This window comes from Rhamphochromis longiceps, linkage group LG2, assembly GCF_057381845.1.
Source record: "Rhamphochromis longiceps isolate RC_006_pf linkage group LG2, R_longiceps_female_GT1.1, whole genome shotgun sequence".
In the NCBI taxonomy this organism is placed as follows: domain Eukaryota; kingdom Metazoa; phylum Chordata; class Actinopteri; order Cichliformes; family Cichlidae; genus Rhamphochromis; species Rhamphochromis longiceps.
Window position 1 is genome coordinate 25,499,148 of NC_140558.1, and position 18,739 is coordinate 25,517,886.

General features: G+C 41.8%; 2 protein-coding genes across 3 annotated transcripts in view; both read left to right on the forward strand.

The window, feature by feature from the left end:
• ppp3cb (protein phosphatase 3, catalytic subunit, beta isozyme) overlaps positions 1–5,880 on the forward strand; it is a 35,263-nt gene extending 29,383 nt beyond the window's left edge. The window contains exons 13-14 of one of the 2 annotated variants that reach the window (XM_085419808.1): positions 649–696; positions 3,387–5,880. In XM_085419808.1, coding sequence (XP_085275934.1) covers positions 649–696; positions 3,387–3,565 — 227 coding nt within the window. In that variant the 3' untranslated portion in view covers positions 3,566–5,880. The remainder of the gene's footprint in view (positions 1–648; positions 697–3,386) is intronic. The other variant, XM_085419817.1, reaches the window with a different exon arrangement.
• Positions 5,881–9,266: 3,386 nt separating this feature from the next.
• On the forward strand, positions 9,267–18,012 carry sting1 (stimulator of interferon response cGAMP interactor 1). The gene is made up of 7 exons (XM_085419830.1): positions 9,267–9,509; positions 10,283–10,509; positions 10,992–11,184; positions 15,240–15,348; positions 15,771–16,015; positions 17,146–17,332; positions 17,682–18,012. Exons 2-7 carry the CDS (start codon positions 10,283–10,285, stop codon positions 17,909–17,911), a joined length of 1,191 nt encoding a protein of 396 aa, XP_085275956.1. The 5' UTR covers positions 9,267–9,509; the 3' UTR covers positions 17,912–18,012.
• Positions 18,013–18,739: the final 727 nt, after the last annotated feature.

Sequence of the window (18,739 nt, forward strand, 5' to 3'; positions counted from 1 at the left end):
AACCTGCTGTGGTCTCAGTGCTGCTCTGAGGGCTTTGCTTGTTTAAAACCTGAAACATCTGGTAGTTGGGATATTTAATTAATGCTAATATTGAAATTATATGGATGTTACACATGATATTGATGATACAGAGTCTCTCACTTGTGTATATTTATCATGATGACATCTCCACAGAGCTCTAACGTGAATTTGGCCAACAGAATAGCATGAAGAAAATTTCACGTTCAGCTAAACAGATATTGGTCCAAGCTGGCCGTCAAAAACTGCAATCTTTCACTTCTGCCTTAGTTCATGGTGCTCGTCATAAATCGCATAATACCCGTCTGATCTCCCAGGCCAGCGTGAGGTCACGTTTTATGTTTTATGACTTCCTGTTTGATTTTTGGATCACCCCAAAGTTCTGCCTACACTGTTTTCCAACCAGAGATTGTTTGACAACATTTAGCTCAGCCTGTCGGAGCCTCCTCAGCAAGCGCTGCTCACCCATACGGCAAAGATGTTTACGCATATCTGCACAGAGCATGTTTCAGCCTTCACTTCGTTTTCCTTCTCCTCCTCCTTTCTTTGTACTCCATCTTTCTCTCGGACTCTGTCATCTCCTCTCTCTTCCTGTCCTCCTTTCTTTCTCTTCTTTTGCCCATCCTTCAGCTACCATTGAGGCCATTGAAGCTATCGAGACAGTTAAGGACGCCGAAGGTAAAATCCCACTCATTTCACTGTGTGGGCGCGTGTGTTATATGTGTGTGTGTGTGTGTGTGTGTGTGTGTGTGTGTGTGTGTGTGTGTGTGTGTGTGTGTGCGCGCGTACGGACGTGTGTGCAGCATGGCTGCGCTCTCAGCCGCCCATGCTCATAAGGTCATAGATATTTCCTTAGACACGATGCACTCAGCTCTTCTGACTGCATCACCGCTCTCAACAAAGCTGCTGCATGCTGGAGCCACCACATTAAAGCACACAACATGCATAAACCTTTCTTTTTCATCCTCTTGGGAAACAGGAAACACATACAGCCAAATATTTGCATTCTGTTCAGATGAAACACGCAGAGAATATTTTCTCCACACACACACATTTACAAGAAGAGCGGGAATGTGGGCGGGAGAGGATGTTGCAATGGAGGGCAGGGTCACCCAGACCTCCTCACGGACTGCAGTGTGTTAGTGTTTTTCTATAGTTTCCATAGATGCTGTAGTTCTGTAGAAGATGAGCATGCAATCAATCTGTTTCTCAACAACCTACAGCAGAACTCGGGCCAGATCAAAATTTGCAACATTTGCAATTCGCTGAAGAAACATTTACACTGATCTGCCACAAAACTCGTCTTTTTACTTAGCTTTCAGCCTCCTGCAGCGTATTCACGTGACCTAGATTCAGAATAAAAGTCTTTGCTTACACCAAGAGATGGCAAGAAGGCAAGCTAGTGTGGCTGAAACTTCTGCAAACCCAACTGCAAAAAGTTGGGTTTGGAATTATACAGATACAGTTTCACGCTCAAAACCTTTGCAAAGAAAAAAAGATTAATTTGGCATATGGATGCATTACATTCAGAGGCGGCTGCCAGGTCTGCCAGGTTCTTTTGAGCTCATGAACAGATTGTGGTCATGGATTGTCTTTTGTGTATCATGCCCGGCGTGCACAGGCCCAGTACTCGGCACGCTTCAGTTACCCATACTATTTTGTGTTTGTACCTTTAGTGCTGTCTTTGGCTTACCTGAAGTACAGACCATAATTTGTTTACCCAAATGAATTATGGGTATCGCCTGTGCTGTAGTTTTCTGTCATGTTATATATGATTTGTAGTTGGGTGTTAGACATGTGCTTTGTAGTACAGTGGCATCTGTGAGCAGCAGCATGTGTGACAGTTGTCTTGTGCCGTTGTTGAAGAGTTGGCGTTGGCCTCTCCAGACAGTCCTCCTTATTGGTACAGGAGCATCTGCTGGAACAGAGGTTTACCTGGTCTGGGGTGACAGCTACTACAACGAATCAACCTTAATGCTGGTCGATGTTTTGTCTAATTTAAAGACACACCGTTTAAAGACAACTGAAATAAAGCCAAGTCTACAGCCATGCTAGCTCTGTGAAATGCTTCGACTAGCATGCTAACAGGTTTACGAATGACAGAAGGAACACGCTGCTGAATTAATACGTTTAACTGAAGTCCAGATATGCGTGAATGACTGACTCTTCAGTGCGACAGAACAGACTGTGATAATTTGGATCTGGTGTACTGCTAATGTGTTTGTGTGCTTTGCTAACATTTGACGATTAGCAGTAAATACAAAGCAAAGCTAATGCTACGCGAGCATGAGCAAACATCTGACAAATAATAATAATATTAATAATAGTAATGGTGACTAACTCAAACATAAAACCCATTTAACAGATTTATCAGAGAACACACATAATAAATGTCCGTTCAGTCATTTCCTCATTTGCACCTTTAAAGCATTAGTGTCAGTTGGTATGAAGTTGTAACTCGGATGAAATAAAAACAAAAAGCAGATGCGCATGCTTTTGTTTCATAATGACTCTAAACACTGCTGACTCACCTGTACTGCTTCCCATAAAATTGCCATCTGATAATATCTTGCTGCTCTCTGGAAACCAACTGGTTTCACTTTTTCTTCTGTGTAAAGATTTATTGAAAAGCGCTATAAAAATCCTTTTGCATGGAGGTGCAATCAGCTCTATCTAACTCTCAGCAAATAAATATTCTTCCCAAAATGTTGAAGCACTTCCTGAAATATTTGTCAAGTCCAAAGCGGAGTAAAGAAAATCCTGGTGGTCACTATGACCTGACTAAAATTGGTGGAGTGCTTCTTTAAGATATCAATGCAAGGTTAAAGCTGCCCCCTTAGTCACAAACAAGGAGTACTCCCAAAGCCAAAAGGGAAGAACATGAGGGAAATGGAAAAATGTGACTACATGTCCTTACCTGTAAATTCTGTGAGCTCCTTCTGTATATGATGGTTTGAATGAACAGCTAACTGTCAGAAACTTGTCCCGAGGGGAAAAGACATCTTAAGGTCTTACGAAAGACCGATTGTGCTCATATTGTTTTTCTCATAACATCTTACCAACCACTTTACTCACTGCTAATCTAAGGTCAATGTCCAGATAAACACCGGTTCATGGGTGGCATAACATATATACGATATGATTTTGTTTATCCAAACCCCAGCTGACCTTCAGCTGAAGAGATTTAGATCAACATGATATAAATGTGGTTACTGGAGAAACTGAGAAAAGATTTACTTCCCAGGCCACACTCATGCTCCTTATCGGGGGGTTTGGATACACAAGAATTTGTGCAATTCTGTGTCAACTTTTAACTGTGCATGTATGTGTGCTTCTGCCTTGGTGTGTGTATGTGTGTGTCTCTGCAGCCATTCGAGGGTTCTCTCCGCAGCATCGGATCAGCAGTTTTGAGGAGGCCAAAGGTCTGGATCGGATCAATGAGAGGATGCCACCGCGTCGCGATGCCGTCAACAGCGTGGGCCTGTCGATGGGCCGCATGAACATGGGAGAGCCCAATGGGACCGACAGCAACAGCAATCTACAGTGATGGACGTACATGCCCACGTGCCCAGATACACACATCTACAGTTACCACACTGACCTGGTCCCATATTTCATATTATGTGTACATAGGCATATATACAGACAAGAAAAATGCATCACACACACAGACACACACACACACACACAATATTTCCTTTACTAAATAGGTACAGACAACATAAAACCCAATGCAATTACATACACACATCCTGCCCCTTTTCCCGTCGCCATCAGCTGCTATTTAAAGGCATGAGCATACATGGACTTTACCACCAAAGGGTCAATCTCTTCTCTGAACTGATTGGCCCCATTTAGAGAACTACAACTCTCATGTACCTGCACAACCACAGGAAAAGAGTCTCCAAAAATACTCCCCATGCAAAGCACGAGCAGCTACTGTTTGCCTTGTACGGAGGGGGGTGGGGGGATCACCAGCGGGCTGACAGTGACAAGCCTGTGAAAGTGTGCTGTTTGTGATGGACGGGGTCAAGTTTAAGGGTTGGTGCAGACGGCAATCGGGGGGGGGGGTATTTAAGTGTCATGTATGATTCTTTTTCCTGTTTGCATCCCCAAAACAGGAAGTGGAACCATTACCAATGCTGATTTTCCAAAGTGCGTGCACATGCTTTTAACGTGTTGGTCTCTGTATGGCTGTATTTCGAAAAAAAATGAAAAAGTGTTTACGTTTGCGAACACGAGCAGAGCCGAGCATCAGGCAACGGCGAGAATATGTTTTTGATGTGCAGTGTGGCGGCTTATCTGCCAGCGAGAGATGTGCGAAGATAATCTCAAGCTGCGGTCTAATCTGAGCCTCACCATCCTTTCCTCCTTTGGAGGAGAGTCCCATTTTGCTTTTGTAGCACCACACTGCAAGCATACGCCACTTGAAGTCAAGTGGCAGGAAACCCCTCTGCCTGCCCATCCACCCAAAAAAGAAACAAAGAAACCCCCTCGTGGCTCCAAATGTGACCCGGGATCATATTTGAAGTGTTTCTCCCACCTGTTGTGTGTAAATAGAATAAATAAGAGAGGTTTTATTGCACATCTTGATGCGTTTGGTCACAGGGTCTGCAAGATGCAGTCTATGGTAACGTGGGATGCCAAATGTACTGTATGTGAGGGAGACGCAGAGGTGGGGGAGGGGAGTTGAAATGTGAATTCAACACTCTATTCATTCTCTTTCTACATCCTCCTTTCTTCCCGAGTTGCTGTCTGCTAAAAAGACAGCAGTGACTGCCGGGAATCTCCGGCCTAATAAGCAGGAAACGATATTCCACTGAGGAAACACTCTTCTGGTGAAGGCAGAAGCCAAGACAACAAGAAGAAGTCCGAAGGGGGGGAAAGGGTCTTTGTAAAGCATTTATATTAAAGCATCAGTGCATGCAGAGTTAAGTTCTTTGATAATAATGTGAAGATTATATTTGTGCTCTGTGTTTCACTATAGTAGGATTTTCTTTTCTTCTTGTTTTTCTGGCTAATATAAATGAACTGAGGTATGATGAAACATTTATTTTGTACATAATGTTAAATTTTTTTTTTTGTATTCATTTTGCGTTCGATTTCATTGGGGGTTATTTTTGCCACCTTTTTTTCCTTCTTCTTTTTTCACGACCTGTGTTTCTGGTTTCTTTCGACGCTGTACAGAATGACGACTCACTTCTATTCAAAGTGTCAAGTCCACATTCTCTCCTCTCTTCTTTGTCGATGTACAGGAGTTGTTTTTAAATGATAAATATGAATAACGATAAACAAATATTAAACTAGCATCGATGAATGACCATTACTATATACAAAGGCACAGGCATTCAGGCAGCCAAAAGCATGATTGCATGGTTAAAATTTGCACTGTTCAAAGCAAAAAAGCAGCAGACACATTTTAACGGGAGGCGTGTTGCCGTCACAACTTAAAGGAAAAAAGTGTACTCTCTCTCTGATCATAATTCTTGATGATTCCTCTTGTTATTTGATGATATTTATGAGTCTATGATTATTATGATTCTATTTATTATGGACATTATTCTTAATATTAAGCTCTCTCTCTCTCTCTCTCTCTCTCTCTCTCTCTCTCTCTCTCTCTACTGGTTGCTCTTCATGTTGCGTTGCTCCTTGGTTGATCTTGTGCTTCTCTGGGAGAGGTGAACCCCCCTTGGGAGACCCTGTGCCATAGAAACTGTGCCACGGTTCTGACTTTCTCTGTCTCTTGTTCAATCTCTCTCTCTCTCTTTTCTCTCAGCTTTCTGTTTTGACTCCCCCGGTCACTAACACTGTAAGCATGCCCCATGGGACGATCCACTTTTTTACTCTTGAATAAAATATGCATGAACCTTTGGTATGGATACAGAGCCTTTATTTCCTTGTCACATGTTTCCTTACCAATATAATCACAGACACAAATTGCAATACAAAGGACTAACTCTGATGTTTTCAGAGTTTTTATCAGTTTTTAGCGTTAACTCGGTTTTCCTGGGTCTTTTCCCGTGTGTTTTGAATACATCTTCTTTTTTTTGGTACCGGTACTGGTTTTATTTTGTTGTATTTATCCGCAACACCTTAAAGGCCGGTCCGTTAAAATATTGTCGGACATAAACCAAAGATGCTTATAAACCAAAGATGTGAAGATATTTCACGTCTCATCCGAGAAGCTTCTTCAGTTCTAGGGTCAAATGGTGGAGAGTCCCAGATTTAAGCCCTGTGGGAGTGTGAAAACGGGTGTAAATCACAGAACTGAAGAAGCTTCTCGGATGAGAGGTGAAACGTCTTTAAGCAACTTAAAGAAGTCCAGATGCTTTTCTTTCCAAGCTCCTTAGACAACTAACTCTGATCAGAGCTGCATAGAGTTAGAGCACCTGTTCTGTGGGAAATGTGAAAGATGCCACACAACAGACATTTAAAGAGAAGTAGTTTAAGTAGTTAAGATCTGAGCAAAGATCAAGTCTTAACATGATATCAAATATACATTCGTTTAAATAAGACCCCCTTTAAACAAGCACTTTGGCGACAGTGGGAAGGAAAAACTCCCTTTTAACAGGAAGAAATCTCCAGCAGAACCAGGCTCAGGGAGGGGCGGGGCCATCTCTTTCAAAAGGTTGGAGGTGATGAGAGGAACAGAGCCAGACATTAATATTAGCTAATGATTAAGAGAGGGGGGCAAAAATACATAGAGAGGTTGGTGAAGAAGAAATAGTCAGTGCATCACAGGAAGCCCCAGCAACCTAGGCCTACAGCAACATAAGGGAGGATTGAGAGTGACCTGATCCAGCCCTAAATATAGGTTTTATCAAAAACAAAGGTATTAAGCCTAATCTTAAAAATTGAGAGGGCATCTTTCTGTTGAATCCAAACTGGGAGTTGGTTTCACAGAAGAGGGGCCTGAAAGCTGAAGGCTCTGCCTCCCATTCTACTTTAGGAACAACAAGTAAGCCTGCAGTCTAAAGTGCTCCACTGGGTGACACAGTACTATGACATATTTAAGATAAGATGGGGCCTGATTATTCAAGACCTTGTATGTGATGAGAAGGACTCAAAATTAGAATCTAAATTGTACAGGGAGCTGATGAAAAGAAGTTAGTGTGGGAGAAATCTGCTCTCTCTTTCTAGTCCCTGTCAGTACTCTCGCTGCAGCGTTTTGGATCAACTGAAGGCTTTTCCAGGGAGTTTTTAGAACATCCTAATAATAATTCATTACAATAGTCCAGCCTACAAGTAATAAATGCATAAACCAGTTTTTCTGTATCACTCTAAAACAGAATATTTCTAATTTTAGAGACATTGCAACAAAACAACCCTGCATATTTGATTAATATGCACATTGAAGGACAGGATGGTCAAAAAATACCAAGATTCCTCACTGTGTTACTGAAGGCCAGGGTAATGCCATCAATGATGTAAACAGAATTGGTCCTAGCATGGAACCCTGTGGAACGCATAATAAACTGTAGTGTGAAGAGGGCTCTTTATTCACATAAACAAATTGGATATTAGATACATATCATTGCAGTGCAGTGTCTTTAATTCCTTTAATAAAATATTATGTGGTCGTCTGCTGCTTTACATGCTGTGCATTCAGAGATGCTCTCCTGCACAACTTGGTTTAATTGAATGAAATCTAAGTTACTGCATTTTTCCTATTAGCTCAAAGCAGACCATACTCTGGAAACCCTACAGATGGCTGTGTGAGAAAATCCCAGATCAACAGTTTCTGAAATAGTTGGACCAGCCCATCTGGCAACAACGTCTCAGAAGTCACTTTTCTTCCTCATTCTGATGCTCAGTTTGAACTTCAGAGATCGCCATGACCATGTCTGCATGCGTGAATTAGATTAAAACAAACTTTATTAACCCCTCGGGTGGGTTTCTCCGCATGTTGCAGAGGTAGAATACCAAATAAAGGGGAACGAGAGAGACTGAATATAAGCATAAATATAGCATATATACACTTTTATATAAATACAGAATATATAATAGGGATAAATATGAATACCAGTGAAATATAGTCTATGATGAAATGTAGATTGCACAGGTCTATTGCACATTTCAACTATTGTGAGTCTGTTGCACAGTGATTATTGCACAGTCGACTATAAAAAATATTGCACAATAAAAAGCACTACAGCTTAGTTGTTCCCGCCCTCCTTTGTCCTCCTGTTTCCCCTCCCCCTGCCCTCCAGCAAGGAGTTAAATAGTTGGATGGCATGTGGGACAAAGGAGTTTTTAAGTCTGTTGGTCTTAGACTTTGGGAGAAGCAACCTGTCGCTGAACAGACTCTTCTGGTTCCTTATGGCCGTATGCAGAGGATGCCCACCATTGTCCATAAGATATTTGTGCTAAGTAGCAGCTGATCAGTTGTGACAGAAAGCAGCTCACTTTGCTTTAAAGACAGAGAGTGTGAATGAATTGCACACACATATCCGACTAAGAAACTGTTACTGGTAAAGATTACTCCTGCTTAAAATGTCTAGTAATTTATGTTTAGGCCACATCCGAACTGAAACTCTCCCAAATGCAAACTTAATTAAATAAAAATTTGCATATGAGCAGAGTTTCCAGCATGCACTGTGCAGCAGTTAAACTCTTCGATGCGTCTTACACAGCACTCTTTGTTCTTCTTTCAGTTTTATGATTCTGTATGACAAAATTCACTAATACTATCAAAAGTATTTCCACATCTCTGTAGCTAATCATACATTTATGATACACGTTTACATGCTTCCTGTTTGTAAAGAGAAGTGATTCCCAACCACTGGTCTGTGAAAACCCGTTTTCATTTTTAACGTTGTTACCCTAAACCCTTTGAAGATGAATGTGGCCATTCTTGTGAAAAAGTAGAGTGCAAAGTTACCAGCTAAAGACAGGAAGTCAGCAAAGTGCACCCATACACTTACACAGACACCAGCTGATCAAGTCTAATTAACACACAAATAAAACACTTGAATTTCCTTCCTCAAAGCTCAAACATCACGGAAAGATTAGTTAGTAGAGTTAGCTGCTTACAAAGTCCCACAATATATTAAAAATATCATATTCTACTAAAAAATGCACCAACACCACACGCTGTATCACAACGAGTACGCCAAGCCGAAGAGCATTAAAGACATTCAGTTCAAGCTCAAGTTACCTCTCCCTCCCTCTCTCTCATGTATACGGTAGGTCTTTGCTTCACCCTCCCAGCAGCTTAACGAAGGAAACACAATGAAAGTTTTATTGGTGCAGAGCCAGAACTTCCTTGGGCGTATTAGCTCTCTACCCGTCTCTATTTTTTCACTTTCTCTCTCTCTTTCTTTGCCACTCACTCTTTACCTCTCTTTTACTGTGGTAGTGAGAATATTTACGTGAAATGAAAACTGAAATTCCTGTTATAGCATGAGGGGTGGAGACAGAGAGAGAGGAGAGGCACAAATAGAGCAGACAGAGGAAATCTCTCCAGTCTGGATCACAGCAGGCACATCAAGGTGAGTCCCTTCATCTGCATCTTTGTCTCTGTTGTAGTTTTATAACATACTAACAGACAAACTGCACTCTGTTACTTACCACAGCTGTCTTCAGTGTTCACACTGCAATGAAACGTGATTACAGACACGTGTAACGTTAAAGTAAAAGGCTGCAGCTTCTGTTTAGAGGGACTACATCAAATCAGCCAGCTAGCGGGCATATTAAGTGTACCTCATTGTGCTTTAACACTCTTCAGTAACACCTGTAACACTGAAGTGTTTTGGTGAGAATCTATATTGTCACACGGCATCATTTTTGCCCTTTGGCACTTCCCTTCTGCCTTTTATGATTGGTGCAGTGCTGTGATGGCTGTCAGGATACCAGTTTTGCCTTAACAGGAGAAGAAATTGCAAAACAAACCTGCGCATAACCAGTTTTTCAATAAGCAGGTTTCAGCTGCAGAGGGTTCCTGTGGAAAAATGAACCCCACCCCACCCTGTTGGTCTGATTTGTTTATGCTGAATGACTACAGTCCACCTGTTCACTTCTTCTGTAGGTAGATTCAAGCTTTTGTGTAACAGCTGATGGTGCTCACGTCTTTTAAAGTTATAGAAGTTAAACAAATTTGTGTTAAAAGGGTTCAAACCTCCAAACATCCACAACCATGCAATTTGTTACTCCTGATGATAAACTTTAATATTCCAGACCAGAAGTTAGACTTCAATAAAAGCTTGGGTGAACTGGCTCTACAGTATCTACTTTTCTGTAAGCTCTATCTTTTCCTTCCTGACAGATGCAGTGTCCTCGAGAACAGGATGCTCTAATCCCTCGGCCCCGTGGGGATTTACCTAAACTCTGTGCTGCGGTTACAGCTGCCGTAACTATAGGAGGCATGCTTTTATTCTCTCCTGAGAAGTTGCTTGGCTGGATTGCCATGGCAGTACTCATGCTGACTGGTGGCCCTTTGCTACATGGGCTCTGTCTGCTGGCAGAGGAGCTGATATATCATTCAAACACAAGGTGAGAGGAAAGGTGTTGTAATACATTAACTGTATATGAAAGATGGCAGTAGCTCCATAACATTACTGTTAGCCTCAAGTGGCCACTGAAGGAACTGCAGTTTTTGACTTTGCTTCATTTTCAGCGTCAGAAGTTACAACTGATTAAAGCAGTTTAAAACCATTCAGTATGCTTACTATCACTATATATAAAACAAGAGGCTTGGATCACAGTAACAACTTAGTATCTCCGAGTTCATTGATTTATTTCCACAAGCTGAGACTTTACTGTTCGTGAGTACTGTGTCACTTCTTAGGATGATTTTTAGTAAAGATATTTCTTTCCACAACTGGTGGAGCTTAAAACTGACAAAAAACATGTTTGCTGCCAAATTATTGTTAGAGATACCGAGACAGCTTTTTTAAAGTAATAATTACTCTGTATAGCAGCAACACGTGTTAACGGGGCCAAATTTGCCCTTCTTCCTTCCATGTTCTGACCAGATATCGAGGACAAGGGATGCTAAGCCACATGCTCCCTGCCTGTGGTTTGGGGGGCAAGACCCTGCTCGCTGCTGGTGTGGCAAGCCTAATGCTGTACCTGGCTGGACATCATCTACCACACAAATGCAACATCTGGGAACTCCTTGTCCTTGTGTTTGTCCTTTACCCACTGTTGAAAGTCTCTGGAGTCCTGGTGAGGTTACAGACACGTCTTCATTGCACATCACTGTCTTTCTCTTACAGGGCTTTCAGCCTTTACTAATTATTAAGTATATTATGACAAATATAAAACTGTCACCAAAATGTGAAGAAGAACCACCATGAATTCATGTCTAAAACAAGTATTTTGTTGAAGCAATATCAATTAAAGCAATGTGTTTGTGTAATACCGAAATTTACCACAAGATGGTGCAGTTTTTGAACAAACAAGGGTGAGGTGCAGAGCTGTAATTACACAGGGATAGAATTGATGAGGCGATGGGAAAGCTAGGTTAAGAAGAGAGGTGACAATCAGCGAGCAGCAGTACAGCTTATACAGACTGAAAGTGTGGAGGACGTCAGGAGTGGGTGGTGACGTCTGGTGAGGTGTGGGGCAGGAATGGTAGATGGGTTCTAGGTTGGGAGCTGGGATTTTATTAGTTATTGGCTCTGAGCCCCTTCTTGTTTGCAGTGGTGATGGACAGGTTGAGAGACGAGGTTAGGCAGGAGTTTCTGTGGACTGTGAGGTTTAAACATATTACTGGTCTAGAGTGGGAGGCAGGTGGAAGAGAACCTACTGAGGTGGAGGTGTGCACTGGAGAGAAGATGACTGAAAAGAAAAAACAGAGTAAAGGAGTTTAAATACTTGAGGTTAGAAAGAAAACTGTCTGGACTTCTTTAAGTTGCTTGAAGATGTTTATCCTCTCATCCAAGAAGCTTCCTCAGTTCTAAGGTCAAATGTTGGGGAGTCCCAGATTTAGCCTATGTCCACACTAATACGTTTTCATTTGAAAATGCATCGTCTTCTTCCGTTTTGGCCTCCCATCCACACTGACACGCCATTGTCATTCAAGGAAACTCTCCTAAGCAGATACATTTGAAAACGCCATTTTCGCGTTGCAGTGTAGACAGTGATGAAAACGATGACACATTTTAGTCATGTGATGCAGTCATGTGACCAATTAAACAAAGATAGCGGAGGGCATTATACAACGTTTGTTTTGTTTGCTCTGGATTTTGACAGCCCTATTAAAGATTAATATCAGTCTGTACATGCTCCGGATAGCTTTTCTTCAAATTCTTTAATTCTCACTCGCTTTTGCAACTTTGTAGTTTTGTGTTACTCGCAGCAACAACTCCACCTCATTGTTATTCCATTTAAAAAACTCGGTGCTTTTCCTCGACATTTTGCCGCGACGTTTCAGAGAGCCGGAAAGTAAATAAGCAGCACACAGAAATGAGGCAGGTTTCTCTTCTTGCGCTTCACACATGCGCAGTACTGAAACGTAAGCGATTTCGTCCGTTTCAATGTGGACGCACAACTCTGTGAAAATGACTGAAAACGATAGTGTGGACGCGGAGCATTTTCATTCGATAATGCCGTTTTCAAATTTATCCAGGCTAGTGTGGACGTAGCCTTAAGCCCTGTGGGAGTGTCCCCCCCCCCAAGAGGGACAAAGGACCCCCTAATGATCCTCTACTAAAATCACACGAGCCAAGGTGTGAAAACGGTTGTAGATCACAATCAGCCAAGGTTTCAGGTGAACTCATTGTGAAACCTGGCCCAGGATGTGAGTGGGCATTAAGGCGTCTGGGAAGGGATCTCAAAACTGGATTATAGATGGCAGACATTTGGTGTCGTAAACCACGCCTCTGTTCAAAGAGGGTCGTTCATAGGACATAGTCATAGAAATCATAGTGGACACAGATGTTGCTGCTGTTCACATCATGTAGAAATAAAGCAACACTTGGGACATCCCAAAAAGACGCTGAACAAGTGGAACATCTGGGAATGGAAAATCAAGAAAAAGTCGTAAACAGGCTGCAACACAAATACAGCAGCACAACTCTTTACCACATTAACATGTCGAGGAAGTTGAGGATGCACTACACAAGTGCTGCTACCTCATTTCAAATGTTGTTCACACAGCACTCCTCAGTAAAGTAATTCATCCTTCCAAAGAAATCGAGTTCTCATGATGATGAATGTTCTCTCCTCTTGATCCAGCTGCCACTGTTGCACCCAGAGCTAAACTTACATTGCACACAGTCATTAATTAGCAGCACTTCTGGAATGTCCACCAGCCTGTCTATACTAGAAGACTTTCACTATGAACATAAACACGGAGCTACAGGCAGGTCTGCACTCGCCATGCTCAACAGTGCATGCAATCGTCCCAGCAGCAGTCTGTCTTTACATGCACTCAGACAGTGTGGGATCTCAAACATAAACTACCAGTCCCAAGTTTCGACACACCTTCTCATTTGATGCTTTTTCTTTATTTTCGTGACTCTTTACGTTGTACATTCTCACTGAAGGCATCAAAACTATGAATGAGCACATAAGGAATTATGTAGTAAACAAAAAAGTCTGAAATAACTCCAAACATGTTTTAAATGTTAGATTCTTAAAAATATCTGCCCTTTGCTTTGATTTTGCACATTCTTGGCATTCTCTCGATGAGCTCCATGAGGTCGTCAACTGAAAATTTTTCCAACAATCATGAAGGAGTTCAAAGGCATGCTGAGCACTTGTTGGCCTTTTTGCCTTTGCTCTGTGGTCCATTTAAATCATCAACGGTGTCACCAGTAGTTCACGGTAGGAACCGTGTATGTAGAGACCATCCGTTCACCTTTTCTGCATCTCACGGCGGCTGGAACCAAAGATTTGAATTTTGGACTCATCAGACCAAAGCACAAATGTCCACTGGTCTAATGTCCATTCCTTGTGTTTCTTGGTCCAAACACATCTCTTCTGCTTGTTGCTTTTCCTTAGTCATGGTTTCTTAGCAGCTATTTGACCATAAAGTCTCCTCTGAACAGTTGATGTAGAGATGTGTCTCCTACTGGAGCTCTGTGCGGAATTTATCTGGGCTTTAATCTGAGGCGGTGTTAACTTGAGATTTCTGAGGCTGGTGACTCGGATGAATTTATCCTCTTGGTCACTTGGTCTTCCTTTCCTGGGGTGGTCCAGTTTCATCATAGTGCTTGATGGTTTTTGCGACTGCACTTGGGGACACATTCAAAGTTTTAGCAATTTTCCGGACTGACTGACCTCCAGTCCTTAAAGTAATGATGGACTGTTGTTTCTCTTTACTTAGCTGGTTGGTTCTTAGTTCTAACTACTGTTAGAACTCATAATATGAACTCTAACAGTTGTCAAATAGGGCTGTCAGATGTGTACCAGCCTGACTTCTGCAGAACACACCTGATGGTCCCAACCCCATCAAGAAGGCAAGAAATTCCACAAATGGACCCTCACAAGGTGCACATGTGAAGTGAAAACCATTTTAGGTGAATACATCATGAAGCTCATTGAGAGAAGGCCAAACGTTTGCAGCGCTGTCAACAAAGCAAAGGCTGGCTACTTTCCAATTTTGTTGTAGTATTGTACTAAGTATGAATGAGCAATGATAATAAAGAGTTATCTTAACTTAAATACTTTCAGGAGAATTATCAATAATTCTTCTCTTTGCTACATATATCAATATATCTTGTTTCATATATTTGATGTCTTCAGTTTGTATCTACAATGTAGAAAGTAGTAAAGACAAAGAAAAACCATTAAATGAGAAAGTGTGTCCAAACGTTTGACTGGCAGGGTATTTGATTACATTTTAGTAGTTAAAGCCTTTACTGAGGAGAATTCACCAACCTGACAATTTGATCTCAGTCAGAGCTCGGTGTGTGTTTGTGGCTCACAAAAAAAAACAGCTTTAAAGGACTACACTACAGAAAGACCAGTCCCTCCCCGGGGCTTTACCTGATTAAAACTGAAATGGCATTTCTTGAGTAAAAATAGACTCTAAACATGTCTTCATTAGCAACAATGACCACTGCGTTTTGCACAGATCTCTTTTGGTCCAGCTGACTGTGTCCCTCATGCTGAATTCAACCTAAAAATATATTTCTTCCACATGGAAAAGGGCAGCTTGGGTGAGAGGATGCCCTTTTCTTTCGCCTGGCACCTTCAGCAGGGTGTCAGGTGGCTCCTGAGCATAGGTGAAGTGTTGTGACATTGTTGCGGCTGTTTCTGTGGTTGGCATGCAGGGTCCGTCGGCGGTGGAGGTGTCAGACATCTGCGAGGGGAGGAAGAAGAACGTAGCCCACGGCCTTGCCTGGTCCTTCTACCTGGGATACCTGCGACTGGTGCTGCCACGTCAGTAACATGACAACATCTACAAACAAATCATGTTTTGCCCTCATGTGCTGTTAAATTCAGTGTGTGTCCATGTGTGCAGAGGTTTCTCCCTGTTAAAAGGGAGTTTTTCCTTCCCACTGTTGCCACAGACCTTGCTCTAAAGGGGTCACGTGAATGTTGGGGATTTCTCCGTTTTCTCTGTCTTCAGCTTACAATATAAAGAGCCTTGAGGCAACTGTTGTTGTGATTTATATAAATACAAGTGAATTGATTTAAATAAATTTATTAACCAGTTCAAGTTGAATCTATTAAGCTGCTAGACTCTGCCGTCTGTTCTTTTTGGCTCACAGGGTCACATTGCTACACTTTCTGCTCTATTCTAGAGATGGAGGATGAATGTGAATGAAGAGATCTGTTTCTGTGTTTGCGTGTCTATTCAGATTTGGAGCAGTCCATCGCAGGGTTTTGTGCCACACACCAGTTAAACAACACCAGTTGGGGTCGTGGCTCCAGGAAGCTCCTCATCCTCATCCCTCTCAATGCCAACATTTCCCATAAGCTGGAGGATGAGGATGAAAACATCCAATTCTATGACAACCTACCAAACAACGAGATTGACAGGGCAGGAGTCCGGGGGCGGGTCTACAAGCACAGTGTGTACCGCATAATGGATGAGAATAGGAAGGTATGCAAGCATAAAGTAACCCAGGCATAGTTTTGTTTGTTTTTTTACTTGATTAATGTGCGTCCGACTGGACTGAAGTCCATATTAAAAATGTTTGGTCAGTATTAAACAGCTGTAAACATCTCGTGCAGGAAATGAACTCAGCATCGGGGTTTTTTGCTGCAAGTGTGGGTTGAAAGACTCATGCTCATATTTTTCTCCTTTGATCAGATTTGCAAAGATTGCACAGTTTAAATACGACAGACAATGAGAGTCACAGCAAAGTGACAGACTCAAGGGCCTTTATCTCATAATTTGCTTCAGTATCTTAGAGAACATCAGCGTGCTGTGTATCCAACGTGTTTGATGCCAATCTAACACTGACTGTACTCACAAGCAATAGTTCAGTCAAAAGAAAGGAAGTTTGGGGCGACATGAAAGCATTTGGGGTTTCATTTAGGACTAAAAATAGCCACAGATAGCTCAAAGTGAATGGCTTTAATTTACTGCTGCAGACATTACATGGAATCATGTTATTTTTACATATATATGCATATATATTCAGTTTAGTGCATATTTAATATTCAAATAAACGTAAACTTGCAGGACGTGTTTGGTGTATGCTTTTATGAGTGTGAAGGGATCCGTGCTGCGAACCGTCCATGCTGAGTGGCCAAGCGCTAAAGTTGCTCTTTATGTTACTTTTGCTGTAGCTTTAACATCATGATCTTCCTCAGTGAAGCCAGGAAATCCTAACACCTTTACACTGTCTGCTGAGCTGATCTGATCATTGTGACATTATTTCACTGAATATTTATTTCTGGATTACGACATACTATAAAACAGACTCCTTATCATCTGATATTTCTTATACTTTGAAATAAAGAAGTAAAATAATCTACCTCACCTTTGACTATTTCCCTTCAATAGCACAGCATTGATACGACCTCCTGGTTAAACCAAAGAATCCACCGGTGGAGAGCTAGTTTGTGAAAGCGTAGTAACAGCACCATCTAGCTGTAAAACACGAGAATCAAACATATCTGAGAGGAGAGTGCTGCAAGCTTTTAAAGGATTATCTGTCCGGGAAATATATCTTTCCCTGAGTGTCTGTTTTTTGTTCATGTCTATGTGTGTTTGTGTGTCAACAGGTCCATGAGTGTGTGGTGGAGTATGCGACGCCTCTGCTGACGCTGTACAACATGTCCCAGGAGAGCAGCGCTGGTTTTGGGGAGCCTGAGCGCAGACAGCAGGTTCTGCTCTTCTTCAGGACCCTGCAGGACATCCTGGAGCATTCGCTGGAGTGTCGCAACCGCTACAAGCTCATCCTGCTCAATGGTAGTGTGTGTGTGTGTGTGTGAGAGAGAGAGAGAGAGAGGGGGGGGGGGGGACTTTGTACTCCCAGCATGACACAGGCTGCTTTTAGGAGGATTTTAGCTTTCAGCTTATCCACTTTCCCACAAAGATGTTGTGGCTGTTTTTAAAGGGGTTTTGTTGCTACACTGGAGTCTAAATGTGACACAGTATGAAGCTGAAATGAAATATGTAGGTCAGAGGATCAGTTTCAACTCTGGCCTCATGTGAACTCATATTTATCTTTCACTGTGTAGTTCTTCGATTGTTATAAAGCTGAAAACATGGAATTAACAACCAGATAATCTTCTTCTTCGTCTTCATCATTTTCTAGATGAGCAGGAGGATGATCCTCACTTCCTGTCCAAGGCCATCCTCAGACACTTGGAGCAGCAGGAGAGAGAGGAGTTCTGTCTTACACCAAATCCTCAGCAAGAGAGGGCACACCCATTTGTGGGCAATGCACATTCTAATAACGGTGATGTGATGAGCAGAGACCCCACGCTCATGATCAGCCTGGAGCAACCTCAGCCTCTGAGGGTACCCACGGAGGACACTTACTAAGTCAGCAGACAAAGATGAAGACCAGCGCTATGGAGGACCAGAAGGGCCACGTGCATCAAAATAAAGAATTTTGTGCTTCAATAATAAATTTGTCCAAATAATATGCATTTTATATTTAATTTTTTAATTATTTTAGTAATTTTAAAATTACTAAAATAATTTATTATTCAATCATTTCATTTAAAATAAAAACACTATTTATAAATCATTATTTCAAAATCCCAAATCTAATCTATTTTCTACGGTGGCTGGGAAGTGCAAAGCGCAACAAATTAAAAAACGGCAACAAATTAAAAATCCACAACAAATTAAAAAACGGCAACAAATTAAAAAACGGCAACAAATAAAAAATTCACAACAAATTAAAAAACCGCAACAAATTAAAAAACCGCAACAAATTAAAAATCCACAACAAATTAAAAAACCGCAACAAATTAAAAAACCGCAACAAATTAAAAATCCACAACAAATTAAAAAACCGCAACAAATTAAAAATCCTTGACGGAAAGGGATTGTCTGAAATACCGGAAGTGGAGAGTGATGTCACGAGAGGGGGCGTGGCCAGAATTTTTGGTTGAGGCGCCATGTTTCTGGGCCGAACAAAGCGCTAGCGAAAGAGGAGCGAAAGTACATGGATCAGAATCAGAATCAGAATGGGTTTATTGCCAGATGTTGAGGTTTACAACATTAGGAAATTGCTGCGGTGCTTCAGTGCAGACAATAAGAATTAAAGTGCTATGTAGAAAGAAAGATATGTGCATGAGATAACACCAGTTATGGTTCGTACTTGCTGTGCGGTCGGTTGTAAAGTTAGATCGCACGACCGGC